Source organism: Emydura macquarii, unplaced genomic scaffold, assembly GCF_026122565.2.
Source record: "Emydura macquarii macquarii isolate MOO-44397 ecotype Brisbane River unplaced genomic scaffold, CSIRO-AGI_Emac_v2 contig_561, whole genome shotgun sequence".
NCBI classification, from domain to species: domain Eukaryota; kingdom Metazoa; phylum Chordata; order Testudines; family Chelidae; genus Emydura; species Emydura macquarii.
In genome coordinates, this window is record NW_027130698.1 from 7,736,896 (window position 1) to 7,752,300 (window position 15,405).

The following is a 15,405-nucleotide window of genomic DNA, read 5'->3' on the forward strand; positions in this document are numbered from 1 at the left end:
CAATCAGAATCAGGCCCAGAGTCTTCAGCTAAAGAAATGTACGATCACACCACCTATTTTCTCCAGCACTGTCTCATAAACTAACAAAAAAAAGTCCAGATAACCTGTGGTGTTACTATGGCAATTTCAAAGAATATTATTTTTGGAGATATTCTTTTCCATTTTTATAGAAATGTATATTTTATGTATTGTGTATATATTTGACAATGCTCCCTCATTAAAAAAGAGCTATAATATCATTATCATGAAAAGGTAGCATCATGTATGCTATTAGTCCCCCTAAGTTTATGGATTTGCAGATTTTATTTTTTACTTTGTACACAATATCTTAATTTACTGTCAGGAGGGGATATTTACCTCTTGGCAACTTGTAACCATGTAACTTGTGTTAAGTAATGCTTTATTTGTAATGCATTTTTTTGCATTGTCACTAAATATTGTTAGGATGAAAGTCAATAGAATAAATACACTGATGTTAAATTCCCAGTTATGTAACTATTTAAAAAATCTACTATTGGTACAGAACCCAGATTGGAATTATGATACAGAGGGGCCTGATACAAATAGAAAGATTTTCCTTCATATTCAATCAATGGGAACTGTGTGTGTTCAAATGATCTAAAAATCACTTGGCTTAGAGGTCCAAATATGAATGGAGATGCCTTGCCCTGGGCATCCATTTATGAAAATTTGGCCATTGATCCTATTCTGCTATTCTTTTTGCTACTGTGGTTCTAATAAACCTTGCACATGGAATAAATCAAGTATAAAATGTCTTTCTGGCCAAAGAGACATTTTAATTTAAAATCTATTAGTTGTTATTAAATCTAGCAATGTTATAAAGTCCTAGCCTAGATTTTCCTAGAGATATATTTGTATAGCAAATAGGTTTTGTAAGGCTTTCAGAGCTTCCCCAATAAATATTTGCAGTGAACTAAAACTTTTTAAATGGGCAATATGTTTATGAAATTTACCAGCGATGTGGTTAAATTGTTCCAAATATGACCAAATGATATACTATTCAAATACTGAAACAAAACTGTTTTAATATTGAGATTTAAGTCTCTGTTATTAGAGCTAGCAGGCTCTTGATGGGTCAAGTTCTTTCCTGGCGACATCAGTGGACACCAGCAATGAGTTCAGGTTTATCAAATTTGTTTAGTCTTATATCTATTCCCACTACATATCATCATGACAAAGAAAGGTTCTGGAAGCAGAACTTTGATGGAAATTGATGATGATGATGCATGAGGAGGAATAGAATCAGCTAGTATCTTAAAAAGTGACATTGACTGTAGTAAAATTTTTGTTTTTCATCAGTGAACTGAGCAGACATAGTGCAGAGTGTTAGTAAAAAACAGATGTGTAACAGGAAACTGCCATTTTTTAGTCACTTTCCAGATCATAAGCACAATATAAAGTATATAATCAACTCTGACACTTCATCTTAACTCACCCCATTATGCCTAGGTTAATGCAGAACAGATGCAGAACCATCAGTGCATGCTGTTGTTCTCTATAGTACCTAGACACAAAGCATTACATTCTCTTATATAAATCCACAGTTCAGATTCAGTAAAACTCCTTGAAGCTGTGAAACTCCTATGAAATTGTTGTACCAATCAGTAGTTTGTGATATATTCTTTTTGTACCTCACCCCTCAAAAATTTGGAAAGCTTAATTTTTTGTAGTTCAGTTTCTTTTTACAAGTAATACTTTAATAAAACAACTCTATGAAAATGGACCTATATAAAAACTTTCTTGTGCTGAGCCCTAAATCATCATTCTGCTTAATTCACTGTTGGCGCAATCTACTGCAGCTTTTTCTTGTTAGTCAAGCTGGCTATGTTTAGGCTGCATAATTTTCCTGTATATTCTCATTTGCAATCTCTGACTAGCTGTCAGATCAAAGTTGTTTTGTTAGAAACCAATTATGTCAATCCATATAACAGTCAATCCCTGTGGCTTTCTTTTATTTCTTTATTTCTTTATTTATGAAGTGTTTTACTAGTAAATGGTGATTCGTTAACCACCTATTGTCCATGGAATTGCTTGAAAACTAAGCAGGTAATGTGCTTGGTTAATATTTCATACTTCATTAAAACTGAAGAATATTAGTAAAAGAATGTTAATCAGTACGCTTTTAAAATAACCATGAAGCCCAATATTTTTGTGTGTGTTTAATATATTGGTGATGAAATTATCAGTAGTTGCTATGAAATACTACGTAAGTTGTCTAATAAATGTGATGGATTGTCTAATTAACTCTTGATCAGCAGCGGTTTTTAAAGATGTTACTTTCTGAACCTGATGGCAGTTTATGACCTTCATGTTGAATGTTCAGCTAATTACTCCTTGGACAATAATTAAGTTTCCTGAGACATAGTCAGTCATTTTGTCTTATAAATTATTATGCTATTGAGTTTCTCAACCCATTTGGCTAGAAAACTGCAGTTCTCAGAGGATTACTTAAATTCTCCTACGTTATGTACGAATCATACAAACTTATTTGAATAGATAACAAGGATGTCCATTTGTAGGTTTTCCATTGATCGACACACTGACCTTGAGAGACAGTTCAACATTAATGCAGATGATGGAAAAATAACTTTGGCAACACCACTCGACAGAGAAACAAATATGTGGCACAACATAACTATTGTAGCTACAGAAATTAGTAAGTGCTTATACATTTATCCATGCTTTACTTTTGTTTCTGTTTGTTTTGTAATATTGTCTGTTGCAGTTTTAAATGTTTGAATAACTAGTAGAGACTATGAAAGATATTCTATCATATATGTATATCAGATTTTAAAATTGCAAAGTTTTTTGAAAAGTAAGCTAATTTTATATGACGTTCTTCTCCTACCATATCTATTTTCAAAAAAATGTGTTTTATGAGTGAGGAAAGTAACATTTAGCTTTAAAAGAAAATATGGATATGTTTGTGCAGGAAAAACTAAATGTAAGAACAAAGGAATACCTGATGGGAATCTAAGAGAAGGAGGCTGAAATCCTCGCATCATTGAAGTCAACTGTGGGCCAAACCCTGAGGTCTTTACTCTGAGTTTTTACTTTTTTCCAGTCACATAAGGAGTTAAGCATGTATGTAACTATACACATGACCAAAGTTACATATGTGTTTAAGTATCTGTAGAATTCAGGTTCTTAGGCCCAGATTTCTAAAGTCTAAGTCCAAGTGAAACTGAATGAGATGTAGGCTTTCAATTAGTCTTAGAGTCCTAAATCAATTAAGCATTGCAACTCTGAGCAGAGTAATGCCTAAATACCAGACAAAATTATTAATTAGTTCAATTTTGGGGGGTTTAGGGCTTGTATGATGAACAAGTTTAATTATTATTATTTTAGAATAGAAACTTGACACAGAGAACCTATTGCAGTAAAGAAACTTTAGGAGAGTTGGTCTGTTATTCTTTAATGATATTGCTGACTGGTTTTCCAGTCTTTTACAAGTTCAGCTGAGATACATATGTGTTCTTGCTATATTGTGTATATACAACTTCCATTAATATGTCCACTCTCCCCATAGTGTCCTAAGAATGTTGTCTTTTGTTGAAGAAACTATGCTGCTTTTTCTAATTATATGAAATGTAGTTACAGTGTTAACTATCTCTACTTATTTTCAGCTTTTCCCTCCTCCCACCCTTACCCATCCATATGATTTAAATACATGGTGCTGTATTAAAAGCTACTTTTAATTGTGAAGCTCATAACATCATCATATTTCAATATGAGAATGAATGGTAGAATAAAAGGTTCTTGCTTGGACTCTACAATATTATTGTTGTAGTCAGTTTTCCCCATGGTATTTATATCTGAAAGTACAGGCCATGTGTGCAGAAATAAGAAAGATATAATTCAATATAAAATAAAATCTCAAGTTGGTCCCATGCCATTTAACATTTTTATCAATGACTTGGAAGAAAAAAAAACACCACCGATAAAATTTGCAGATGACACAAAAATTGGGGGGAGTGGTAAATAATGAACAGGACAGGTCACTCATATAGAGAAATCTTAATAGGGCTGAAGGTAAATATAGACATCTGGGAACAAAGAATGTAGGCCATACCTATACAATGGGAAGCAGTGACTGAAACAGATTTGGGGCTTGTGGTAAATAATCAGCTGCACATGAGCTCCTAGTGCAAGTCTGTGACCAAAAGGGCTAATGAAATCCTTGAATTCCTAAAGAGGGGAATCTCGAGTAGGAACAGAGAGGTTATTTTACCTCTGTATTTGGCAGTGGTGCAACCACAACTGGAATACTGTGTCCAATTCTGGTGTCAACAATTCAAGAAGGATGTTGGTGAATTGGAGAGGTTCAGAGAAGAGCAACAAGAATGATTAAAGGATTAGAAAACATACCTTATACTGATAGGTTCAAGGAGCTCAATCTATTTAGCTTAACAAAGAAAAGGTTAAGGTGAAATACAGTCTTATAAATACCTATATGGGGAAAATATTTAATAATGAACTCTTCAATCTAGTAGAGAAAGGTATAACACAGTCCAATTGCTGGAGTTGAAATTAGACAAATTCAGACTGGAAACAAAGTGTAAATTTTTAACAGTAAAGGTAATTAATGACTAGAACAATTTACCGAGGGTCGTGGTGGATTCTCCATCACTGATGATTTTAAAATCAAGATTGGATGTTTTTTTTAAAAGATATGATGCTCTAGGAATTAATTTGGGGAAGTTCTATGGCCTGTGATATGTAGGTGGTCAGACCAGATGATTACAGTGGTTCCTTCTACCTTAAACAGTGTTACTATGACCTACCATTGTGATTTGTGTGCTGTACTATAAATAACACTTGTCCTATTAATTACTGCTAAATCTTGTGGGCTAACACCAGTTTGATAGTGTGGCCTGAGTGCTTTCTACAGGCAGGCACCATAAACTATGGAAACAACCATTTACAAAGAAAGTATGATTCTATAGAATGGAATATCTTCTGTCCAGGTTAATATTAGTCAGTCAGCAATATTACCATCTCTCATGGAGAAAGCTGCAAAATGTAATGGTTAGATTTTTGTAGATGTGCAAAATATTGATTCTAAGGAAATTCTCCATATCAGTTTTCCTCAAGGAATCCTTACTTCCTTCACACAATGCTGTATTATGGGATTCACCATAAGGATGAAAACGTATGCCATTATATTTTCAGCCAGAATTTTACTGACATTGAACACTGGGTCCAGCCATAAAAGAAACGCATTAACTCTTGACTAACTAGCTAAATGAAACAAAATGGCTGCTTTTCATTACTTACTGATACCCATCCTGCATAGCATATCCATAGACTTCTGAGCTAAAGAAAGCTATTGATACTGGTAGGACAGCAGGCTGACTTAGAATCACAGAATCATAGACTTGTTCAGGAGAAAGGCTGATCTCCTGAATAAAGCCAAAAATAAAATATAACAAACCCTCCCATGAAAGAACACAGCTCATGCAAAAGAGCTACCTACTTTCCTCTGTTAGTCTGTTTCACTACTGGTGTAGTTGCACAATCTGCAGGAAAGTCACTGCAGTTCTAGAGATGTTGTAACCCTTCTGCATGGTCCTTTTTTGTGGACGTATGGTTTTCTTGTAACTTTCAGAAGCAAAATTCCTCTGTCATCACCAGAGGGGAGTTAGTATGTGTTTTCTGTGTATATGTGTGCACAATGCTTTTGCTTTGTCGCCAGTGAGAGGTGGGGGAAAGCACTGAGACCAAGAGACAATAATCCCCCAAAATAGAGTTGCCATGGTTGCTAGCTAGAGAGGTGGTTTGCTTTTTAATGTGACATGTAAGACATCTAAACTCTATAGTATTTAGAGCTGGTTGGAAATTTTCTACAAAAACAAAATTGTGACAGAAAAGTGGAAAGATATTTCAAAAACATGTCCATGATTTTGTTTTGGGGGTTTTTGTTTTTTATTTCTATATTGTGACGTTCACTACCATAAATATATTAGAATCTGGCAGCATTAAGTCATTGCTGTTTGGTGAGTTGACTGATTTAAAAAGAGGAGTTTTTGTATAAAAGACTGTAATGCCTTTAATTGATTAAACTGAATGTATTATCCAAACGTGCCTTCTCCCTTACCTTGGGTGACAGGTTTTTGTAATGTGGTGTTTGATGTGGCTTGCCATAATGCAGAAGAATTTCACTTTCCATTTCCTCCCAAAAATCTGAAGGGGATCTTTTTCCCCCCCAAGAAACTGCTTTAACTGGCTTGTTTCTGATCTCACTTATACCAGTGCGTATCAGGAGAAACTCCACCAAGTCAATCGAATTACACTGACATCAGAATGAAGTCCCCACCCTCTCAGCTTTTAAAAATATATATAATTATACTTAAGTATTTTTAATAATAAGCCTTGTCATTAGGGCTCATGTGAGCCACAGCATCCATCGCTATTGTGAAACTGCTGCCTACAAGGGTGGCTATGAAAATAACAATACCCAGCTGGCACCTAGCATTAGAGTTCCTGCTGATGGCTTTTTCACATTTTCAGTGCAATTATGTGGCATTTACAATGAAACAAAGACTGAATTTCACAGAGTACCATAGAAACCTAAATTTTTTTATTTGAGGAAATATTTTTTAAAAGCTAAGACAAAAATAAATATGTTCAGTGCGTTGTTGTGAGAGAGGGGGCAGGATTTGAACATGTTTTATTTTGCTCTAACTTTTTGGTAAGTGTGGTCTTTGCTATGAGACAGTTTGTTCTTTGGAACTCTAACAGAGACAGTCTGTCTCTCAGACACTAACGATGAAGGGAAATTCAAAAAGCATCATCAATACAATTGATTGCTGACAATATCAATGAATTAACAATCTTGCACATAAAAATAAAGATGTTATCATATATATATATACATAGAATATTCAATATGGAGTTTGGGTGGATATTGAGGAGCTCCATCATTAGACCTAGTCCTTGGCCATTACTTCCCAGGCTCAGTCCAGGGCAGAAATTTACTCTCATGTGGGTTAGGATAAATTGACTTGTTTGGGTTCCAGACTGTACTACTGTACAGTCAGTGGCCAACTGTAGGACATGATAATCAGCTTTTGTCCTTGACGGTTAATAAGGTGACTACTAAGTGCCTCCTCCTTTTGCACATCCTCACATGATAACCTCCTCCACTGGCTGTCGTGTTTCTGGTGGAAACTGATCTCTGATTCTTTTCAATTCTGATGTCAATAAATGTTGGCAATCTTCTGCAGTGGTGAAGATAAAGAAAGTTTTTTTCTCCACCACTCAGACATGAAGTCTTAAACAGTGGTACTCTTTTAGGTGGTAGATGGTCTGGTGAATCTGGTCTGCCTTCTCTCAGAAACAGAGTTCAATATTTCTTGCTGTAAGCTTTCCATTTACCTTGTGGTAGTTTGACTGCCCTTGTTGTAGAATATATCAGTGTTTGTGAATATGTGTGGGGAGCTGAAACGTATTTTTTCTATGTTTTAACCAGTTTCAAGATGTAATTGCAGAGCTACATCATGTGACATACAAGACGGATAGATACCTTTCACAGCTGGTGAAATCAGCTGGTCAGAAATATGATGTCCCTAGACTATTAATATATCCCTTTGAGAAGGCAAGGGCCAGTTTCATTCAAGTGAGAAGTAATTAGGCCCTTGTTCAAGAAGTTGTGACTTGATCCTGACGATCTCATCAACTACCAATCTGTCTCTAACCTTCTTTATTTCAAAACAAAACAAAACAGCAAAACATACTAAGCAGAAGTTAAAGCAAATTGTGCATCACATGAAGTCCTTAACTTCCTTTACATCTTTCAGTATTGCCTTAAGCCTGGGTATGGATATTGTGCTGGTCTCATTGGTAGATTACTTCCTTCTAGTAATAGACCGGAGTCTGTGTGGACTTTTATATATCTGTCAGCAGACAGAAGAGGCAGCTATCCCATGTTATAGATGACTAACAGATTTATCACCATAATCTGTCTTAAATCTGTGCAATATGTATACAGGGTGTGATTTGCATGTACATTCCTAAATTGCAATAACTAAATAGCATACAGGACTTGTCAACAACGTGAATGTCACTCAGAGGTGATTCTCAGAAAAGTATTCAGCTGGATCTTATTGTCACAATGCTGAAGATGTAGTATGCTGCAGTGTTTATATAGAGAGACATCAATGGAAAAGATGCAGCTGAAAGTAATCTTAAACACTGGACAACAGCTTCAAGCATATCAGGTGAAATTTTCAAACCAGTGCAGGAGATTTTGCCATATATCTTTAATTTTAGTGGAAAGATGTGTGGATAAGTTTCTTCCACTGTTTTGAAAAGCTCAAGCATTAGTCTTAAAACACAAATCAAGTCAACCTTTTTTTATTTTTGCATAATATTTTTACTACGAAATATTTTCTCCCTATTGAAAATATTTGTATTTAAACAAGAGTTTGCTCCTTTCCAGTTCAACATCTTTCCTATCTGGTCATGTAGTGCCTCTGCTATGCTGATATATTATGGCACACTGATTTTTAAGAGAACAGAATATCACAAAGGATTTTGGCCTTACTGCAAGATCCCTCTGAAATTAGAAGCTTGGAGTCTGAAGCAGAAATTCACTTATTAAGGTACAGCAAGAGGGATACCAAAAATGACTCGCTGACAAGAGGGATACCAAAAATGACATGAATTGATTCTTGAATGTTTCCTTCCCGCACCCAACTCTGTTTACTCCAGTGAGAGAATCCTTTGTGAGTCAAGAAGAATATAAAGTAAGAACATGAAGTTGATTAAAATCTAAAGGGAGCAGTCTTGTTGGCCAAGTGACCTTTTCCTATCCAGGAACATGCCTTTTTGTTCTTTGAATATAAAAGGTGAACTTTGTTTCCTGTCACTGACTCTGGACTTTAGATACTGGAGTAATGGAGTTTCACATTGTTTTGTTGTATCACAAGGTAATATGTGACTGAGATCTAAAGAACTTCATAATGTATGCCGAGAATGGAGACTTTGTGATTAGATACTTGGGAGAATTCTCCAGGTGGCTAGGGATTTGACATAGTTCTATTTTCCTGTGTTGCAGTTTGAAGAGGAAGAAGGATTGGGGGGAATATATAGGCATAAAAATACTTTCTTGAGATGCTGAGCAACACTTTACTGCAATAAGAAAGAAATCATCACTAACAGTAATTTCTCCTGGTGCTTCCTTAACTTTCCCTCTTCTTTCTGTGCAGGGTTCCTTCCATCTTTGGTTTCCCTTGTACTCTCTTCGAAATGTATTTCCTGACTGTTCAATCATTACAAGGGAAAAGTCTCCCAGTCATGTGGAATGCCCAGTCATCTGCTCACACCCTTCCTAGCATCTGCATCTCACTTTCCTTCCGAGTCAGTTTTTCCTATCCCTCGCCATGCTTGTGCTATTGGTCTGTCAGACATGGCAACCCCACCCTCATTGGTCCAGGTTTGAACTGTCCCTGCCATTTCAACTTGCCCTTTCAACAAAACATGCACCTTAGAATATAAATATCACCACTCTACTCTATGAAAACACACACCAGTGTCAAAAATATTGCTTCAACTGGTCATTTGCTAATAAAATGAATGGTAGCACATCATCTTGCATTGTGAATGGAAAACTCAGTATGCTGTGAAAGGCATGGGAATATGATATGGTACAATGGTAATAGCAAACAATGGTTTATAATGTACCTATGCAAATAGAAAAATACATTCAACAGTGGCAGAGATAGGCTGTGATTATATGGAAATTGTGTTAATTTCTGCTACTGAGTGTCTAATCTGCTAGTCCATCCTGTCCTTAGTCTCACTGATGATGATACGTAAATTGTGTAAATAAAGCTTTGTCTTATCTGTCAATACACAATTAAGATGACACAATAATTACTGTCTGCAGCTCTAACATCAAAAGAAAGTCAAATGTGCACAGTTTATTATTTATTACACCATTCTCACTAATGTTATCCATATATTGTCAGATGAGTAGAACTTGATGACTCAAGCAATCTGATTGTTTTATGTAAAGGGCATTACATTTTTAGAACTGTCCTACATATAACAATTAAAACTATCTTCCCCCTGCCTTCATACTCCTACTCTGTGATTTTCCATCTCTATCTTAAAATAGCAATAACAGCCACAGCAAAGGTATTTCCTTTGTCATCAATTCCTCCCAGTCTGTCATTAATGCTAAGGAAATGCCCTGCATTTCAATCATTACTGATTAACTGATATAACAAGACTAATAATAAATGGATGTTTAATGTAGTTGGGAGCCAAGGTAAAGGCTCATATCAGAGTCAGCATTATAATTTAGGCACAGAAGGGGTGCATTAGTCACATAGTATGACCACAGAATGTTCCACTAATCCAAGGTTGAACATGCTGATATTTGCATGCTCATATCTCCCAAACCATAACGGAGGTCTACTTGAATTATGGGGCTCTGGTGAATCTTAAAAGAAATGCCTGGTTTATTATAAGACATGGAATCCTTACTAACAATGCCTGACTGGAATTGGCCTAGCAAAAGGTGAAAGAATGGGTTTCAGAAATATGTGCACAACAATATAAAATTATGTTATAAATTACAACATTAAAAATGTCTAAAAAATTCCATTTGCTAACCTATACCAGCGTAAAGATTCAGACCAGCAAGAGTCAGGAGAACATGGTAAGCTTTAAAGATGATGAAGTAATGATTCATTTAAAGTATACAAGCTTCATCTCTCCTGATATTAAAACTACTGTGCTCATTAAAAATTGCCACTCATTTTTTCTCATTGGCTCCACCTCTTGCAGGTTTCCTCTTTTACTTCAGCTTCATTTCTGCCAATAACAAATTTCATCATGGTGCAAGCTTCTCTCCTTATTGTCTCTCCTCCACAGATTAAAGGATTTGCTTTTTCTAATATGGTGCAGCTACACTAAGAAACATAGGAAAACCTTCCACTCTTGCTCTGGCATGAATGCAGCAACACCTTTAGGATATGTGTCTACACTGCAAGAGGACTGGTCACTGTAGCACAGATTGGCATATCCAGGCTAGATTTAATCTAACTATAACAGTTTAAAATAGCAGGGCTTTAGCATGGGCTGTACAAACCTGCCCAGAATTCTGGGTACATACTCATGTTGCATATGTATATACTCCAGGCTGCATCAGCAGCCTTGATGGTGTGACTTCACTGCTATATTGTAGGCACATTAGCTAGACTGAATCTAGCGCAGGTATGCCTACCTGAGTGGCAGACACACCTACGACTGCAGTGTAAACATACTCTTACCGCTGACATAGTGCTCCTACCTTTCCTAGTTCTGATAAGGCCCCACGTGTGACAGAATAACTGATGGAGAATTTAAACACTTCCAAACCTGATTAATCTCAAGGTCATCGTGTCTGGAAATAGTGGGCAGGATGGCATGTGTTATCCACTGAAAATACAGCAACACTGATAGACTGTAGGACAATACTTAGTTTTTAGTCCTGAGAAAATTTTTACAACCAGGTTATAAACATCTGAGAATGGGTTTATAATGGAAATGCTGATGACGCTTATTGCTAGTAGGTGATAAATTTGGATTGACTCCCTGGCTCAATCATTCTTTAAATACAACTTCACTACCCTAGCAGAAAGCATGTCAAGGGCTAGCTAAAGCCTGCCATCTAAGTAAAGCTGGTTGAAAAAACCTCTTTGGAACACTTTTTTTCTGTCAGAAAATGCATTTCCATTACCATTGAGACGTGCCAAAATTTCATTTTGGAGAAAAAAGGGAGAAGAAGCGTTCCCCCCCAAAATGTTAAAACATTACATTTTGACATTTTCTGAATGAAATTTGATTCTTTTCTAAATGACTTTTCATGTTGATTTTTAAAAAAATTTATTGTATTATATGTTATAAATTTTAAAAGTAAAAATTGAAATTAAACATTTTGATCAGTCCTATATACGCATATGTATATGTATACTTTTGTGGAGAGTTTCAAAATTGTGGGGGATTGTTCCAAATAGGAATAAAAACAAATATTGAAAATTCAAAATCCTCCACGAATGAATTTTCCTTCTCCTCCCAGCTCTACTTTTTAAATTAATATTAAACTTATTAGTTGGGTTATCAGATATTGACAATGACATTTTTTAACTATGCTTAAGAATGTAAAAAAATCATTTTTAACTAGGAAGCAACATAAATAGCTCCTGAACCATGCTTGTTTAAAAAAATATTTTTTTTCTGATACAATATAGTAGAAATCACTGTCACACTTTTCTATGTAAAATTAAGTAACATCATTTTTGCATTATTATACAATTTTCCAGGCATAGAACATAGGAATCTCAAGGACAGAGCTCTGGCATGTATCTAACAAAGTCAATTTTCTATACTTGCTGCATTCTTTAGAAATGAAGAAATATGGAGCCAATTTTGTGTTTTCTGTCACCTAATGGGAAAAAGCATAAAGCCTAAAAGGTTCTGTATGGTTTACCAAGAATATAAATATAATTATGAATTATCATACATGCATTCTATATTAAATTATCTTTATTATATATTACAGGTGAGTTTTTTAGAATGCAGGGGCACTAGTTAAAAAGGAAGAAAGACATACACAAGTTTGGTGTATTCAGCAACCACATATAAGATGTGTCATGAATTCTTTTGTTCACACTTTTAATTTCTTAATTTTATTTTCCCTTTTCTTGTAAAATTACTATTGACATTATTAAAAATAATTACAATGATTTAGGGAATTACTTTGGTATATTATATAATTATCTTTCATTTAGGGCTGAGAACATTTCAATACAATTTAAAAAGGAAAGAGAAGCATCAGTGAAGGTTTAAACAGAAGCTCAGAACTGCGTAAACTTTTTACCTGACCCTTCCTTTTCTGATTAAAACAGTAGAAACTATATAACCCATAATTTTTGCTCTAACTCAATTTATTAAGCCAGGATTCCTGTTCATTTGGTCATAACTACAGGCTAGAGGCTCACACTCGATAGACCACAGAGCAAATGCTGGAGCTCCTTGGAGTGTTGTTTGGTCACATGATCCTGGCTCTCCTTGCTTCCATCTGCTAAACTGCACTAAAAGGTGCCCTAAAATGCATAACGTACTTTGCAAACACTATATTGCTTTCCATGTGAACAATTGGTGTATTTACCTCAGGAATTCATCTGAGGAGAAGTGGCCCACATGGATGCAAATGGAAGTGGAAATGTGCCAACAAAACAATCCACTGCCTGTGTGGAGATGATGAGAGACCAAACACATGACAGATATGTAGTAACATTGCTACATAGGTGCTCAGATACTATGGTTAGGAGTGTGTTTTAAAAGCCAATAGAATAGAATAGATCTCCATAGTAAGATGTTCTCCATACTTTGAGAACTTGAAAGCAAACAGGCACGTGGGGGCACTGAAGAGAAGGGAATAAGTGGGCAGGGAAACTGTCTCTCCAGTGATCTGGTAAGGAGAAATCACAAGATAACTATAAACATGAATGAGTAGCTGAAGAAAAAAATTGTAAGCAGCATACTTTGTAGGAGCTGATAACCATACCTAGTGGTGGACATAGGTGGGGAAAGTGATTGGATCAGCTGCCCAAGAACCATAATTCCTGGTCTGAGAAGTTTATGGAGCAATGTTAACCTTTAAAGCCCTATGTTTTGCAAAAAACTGACTTAATAAAGATTTCAGAGATTGACAACTTTGATCAAAATTTATACTACAAAAATGGCACAGAAGGGAGGGATTGTTTAAGAGAAAGAAAGAGAGTATATATAAGGCATTATGGGATCTCACAAGGATAGGGATTAAAGTAAATTCAAGTGTGAACAGGGCTGTTGCCTAAAGAACTGAATGTGCTTGATCAATTTGTTAATTGCCATAAAAGAAATGGAGGAAAGTACAAACTGGTGATATTTCATTATTGCATTAACAAACTGAGTGTGAGTCTGAAGTGAAGTGGGTTCCTAAACTGGATGATTGCCAAATGGGCATCTACACCTTGAATTCAATAATTTCTGAAGGAATATTTTCCCCCTGAAAAACAGTGCTATTACATCTGACAAATATGCGACTCCAGTACTCTGAAAATTGTGGGTGGTTGATTGCAGGGCCATAGCTTGGGAATGGGACAGGGTGGAGATATATCTATAATTGAACGCCATGCTAGTCAGTCTCCCTGGAGCACTTTTCTGGATGGAATTTCCATATCAAATAGTGAAGCTAGTCAGAGGAGCATGCTTTCACTTTTTACAAAGGTTGTTGTGGGTGGAGAGATACAGTACTTTCAGTTTAGAAGTAAAGGACCAGATTTTCACAGGTGCTCAACAGCACAGTTGAGAACAATGGGAACTGAATGCCAGGTGCTGAGCATATTTTAAAATCTTACTGCTTATTAAATAAATAAATGAAACATCATATTTTTTTAAGTTCAGATGTTGTAAAAAGTTTTATTGAAATCTTTTGGGTCAGTTTGCTTGGCAAGAAGGGAAAAGAGAAGATTTTCTTATGAGTTATTTAATATTAGTCATGAAATTATTTTTAAATAAAAAATCTAAAATGTCCCAGACATCTAGTCATCAGTCAAATGCATTTATTATTGTTGTTATTGCTGCTATACATTATACAATTTTAAAGCTAGTTATAATTGAGAATAAGTTGTGGTATATAAGTCAATATTTTATAGCATTTTTAATATGCATGATACACTTGTTATTGCTCTAAACTGTGAGTTTGATTCTTGACTGTGCTACTCCAGCTTTAGATTACTGAAGCTCCATTGATTAACATGGAGTTACTCCAACCTAAAACAGGAGCAACACAGTGGTGAATCAAGTCCTGTGAATTTATCTGCTAGGTTGTATTGTCTGAGATTGGCTCCTTAATCTCTTCATCCTATAGAGCAGACTTGTTCTAGTACTTTTATGATGTGTGATTGTTTCAAGTCATATAATGGTGCCACATTATTTTCTGGAAATAACTCATGGTAATGTGTAGAAATAAGTACCCATTACTTCCTAACAAAAATTATGATATTGCATATAGCCTCTGAAATATAAGAAATGCATCTAAGTGCTTACGGTGCTGTGTGTTGGTAGCATTCCCATCCCAATTTGTTCCAAATGAAATTTACAACACACATTGTGTAAAGACAAATTTACCACTCCTGGGTTTGGATTTATTGATAACTCAAATAAGCGCATATCTCAGCCTAAGTTGACTCCTAAATCCTAACTATTGCTTGGATTCCCTGAAATATTTCCCTGTCTCTTACTTCCATCTGACCCATAGGGACAGCTCTTTCACATCCTGGGAGTGTTAAGAAGTGGCAGCTGCCACAAGGAGTGAACGGATTTACTTAGAAGCTTTAAACAGATTCT

General features: G+C 35.6%; 1 protein-coding gene across 1 annotated transcript in view; it reads left to right on the top strand.

Moving 5' to 3' along the window:
- Positions 1-15,405, top strand: part of CDH8 (cadherin 8) — a 195,391-nt gene that overhangs the window by 125,130 nt on the left and 54,856 nt on the right. Inside the window, exon 8 of the mRNA XM_067540112.1 lies at positions 2,541-2,677. Coding sequence (XP_067396213.1) covers positions 2,541-2,677 — 137 coding nt within the window. The remainder of the gene's footprint in view (positions 1-2,540; positions 2,678-15,405) is intronic.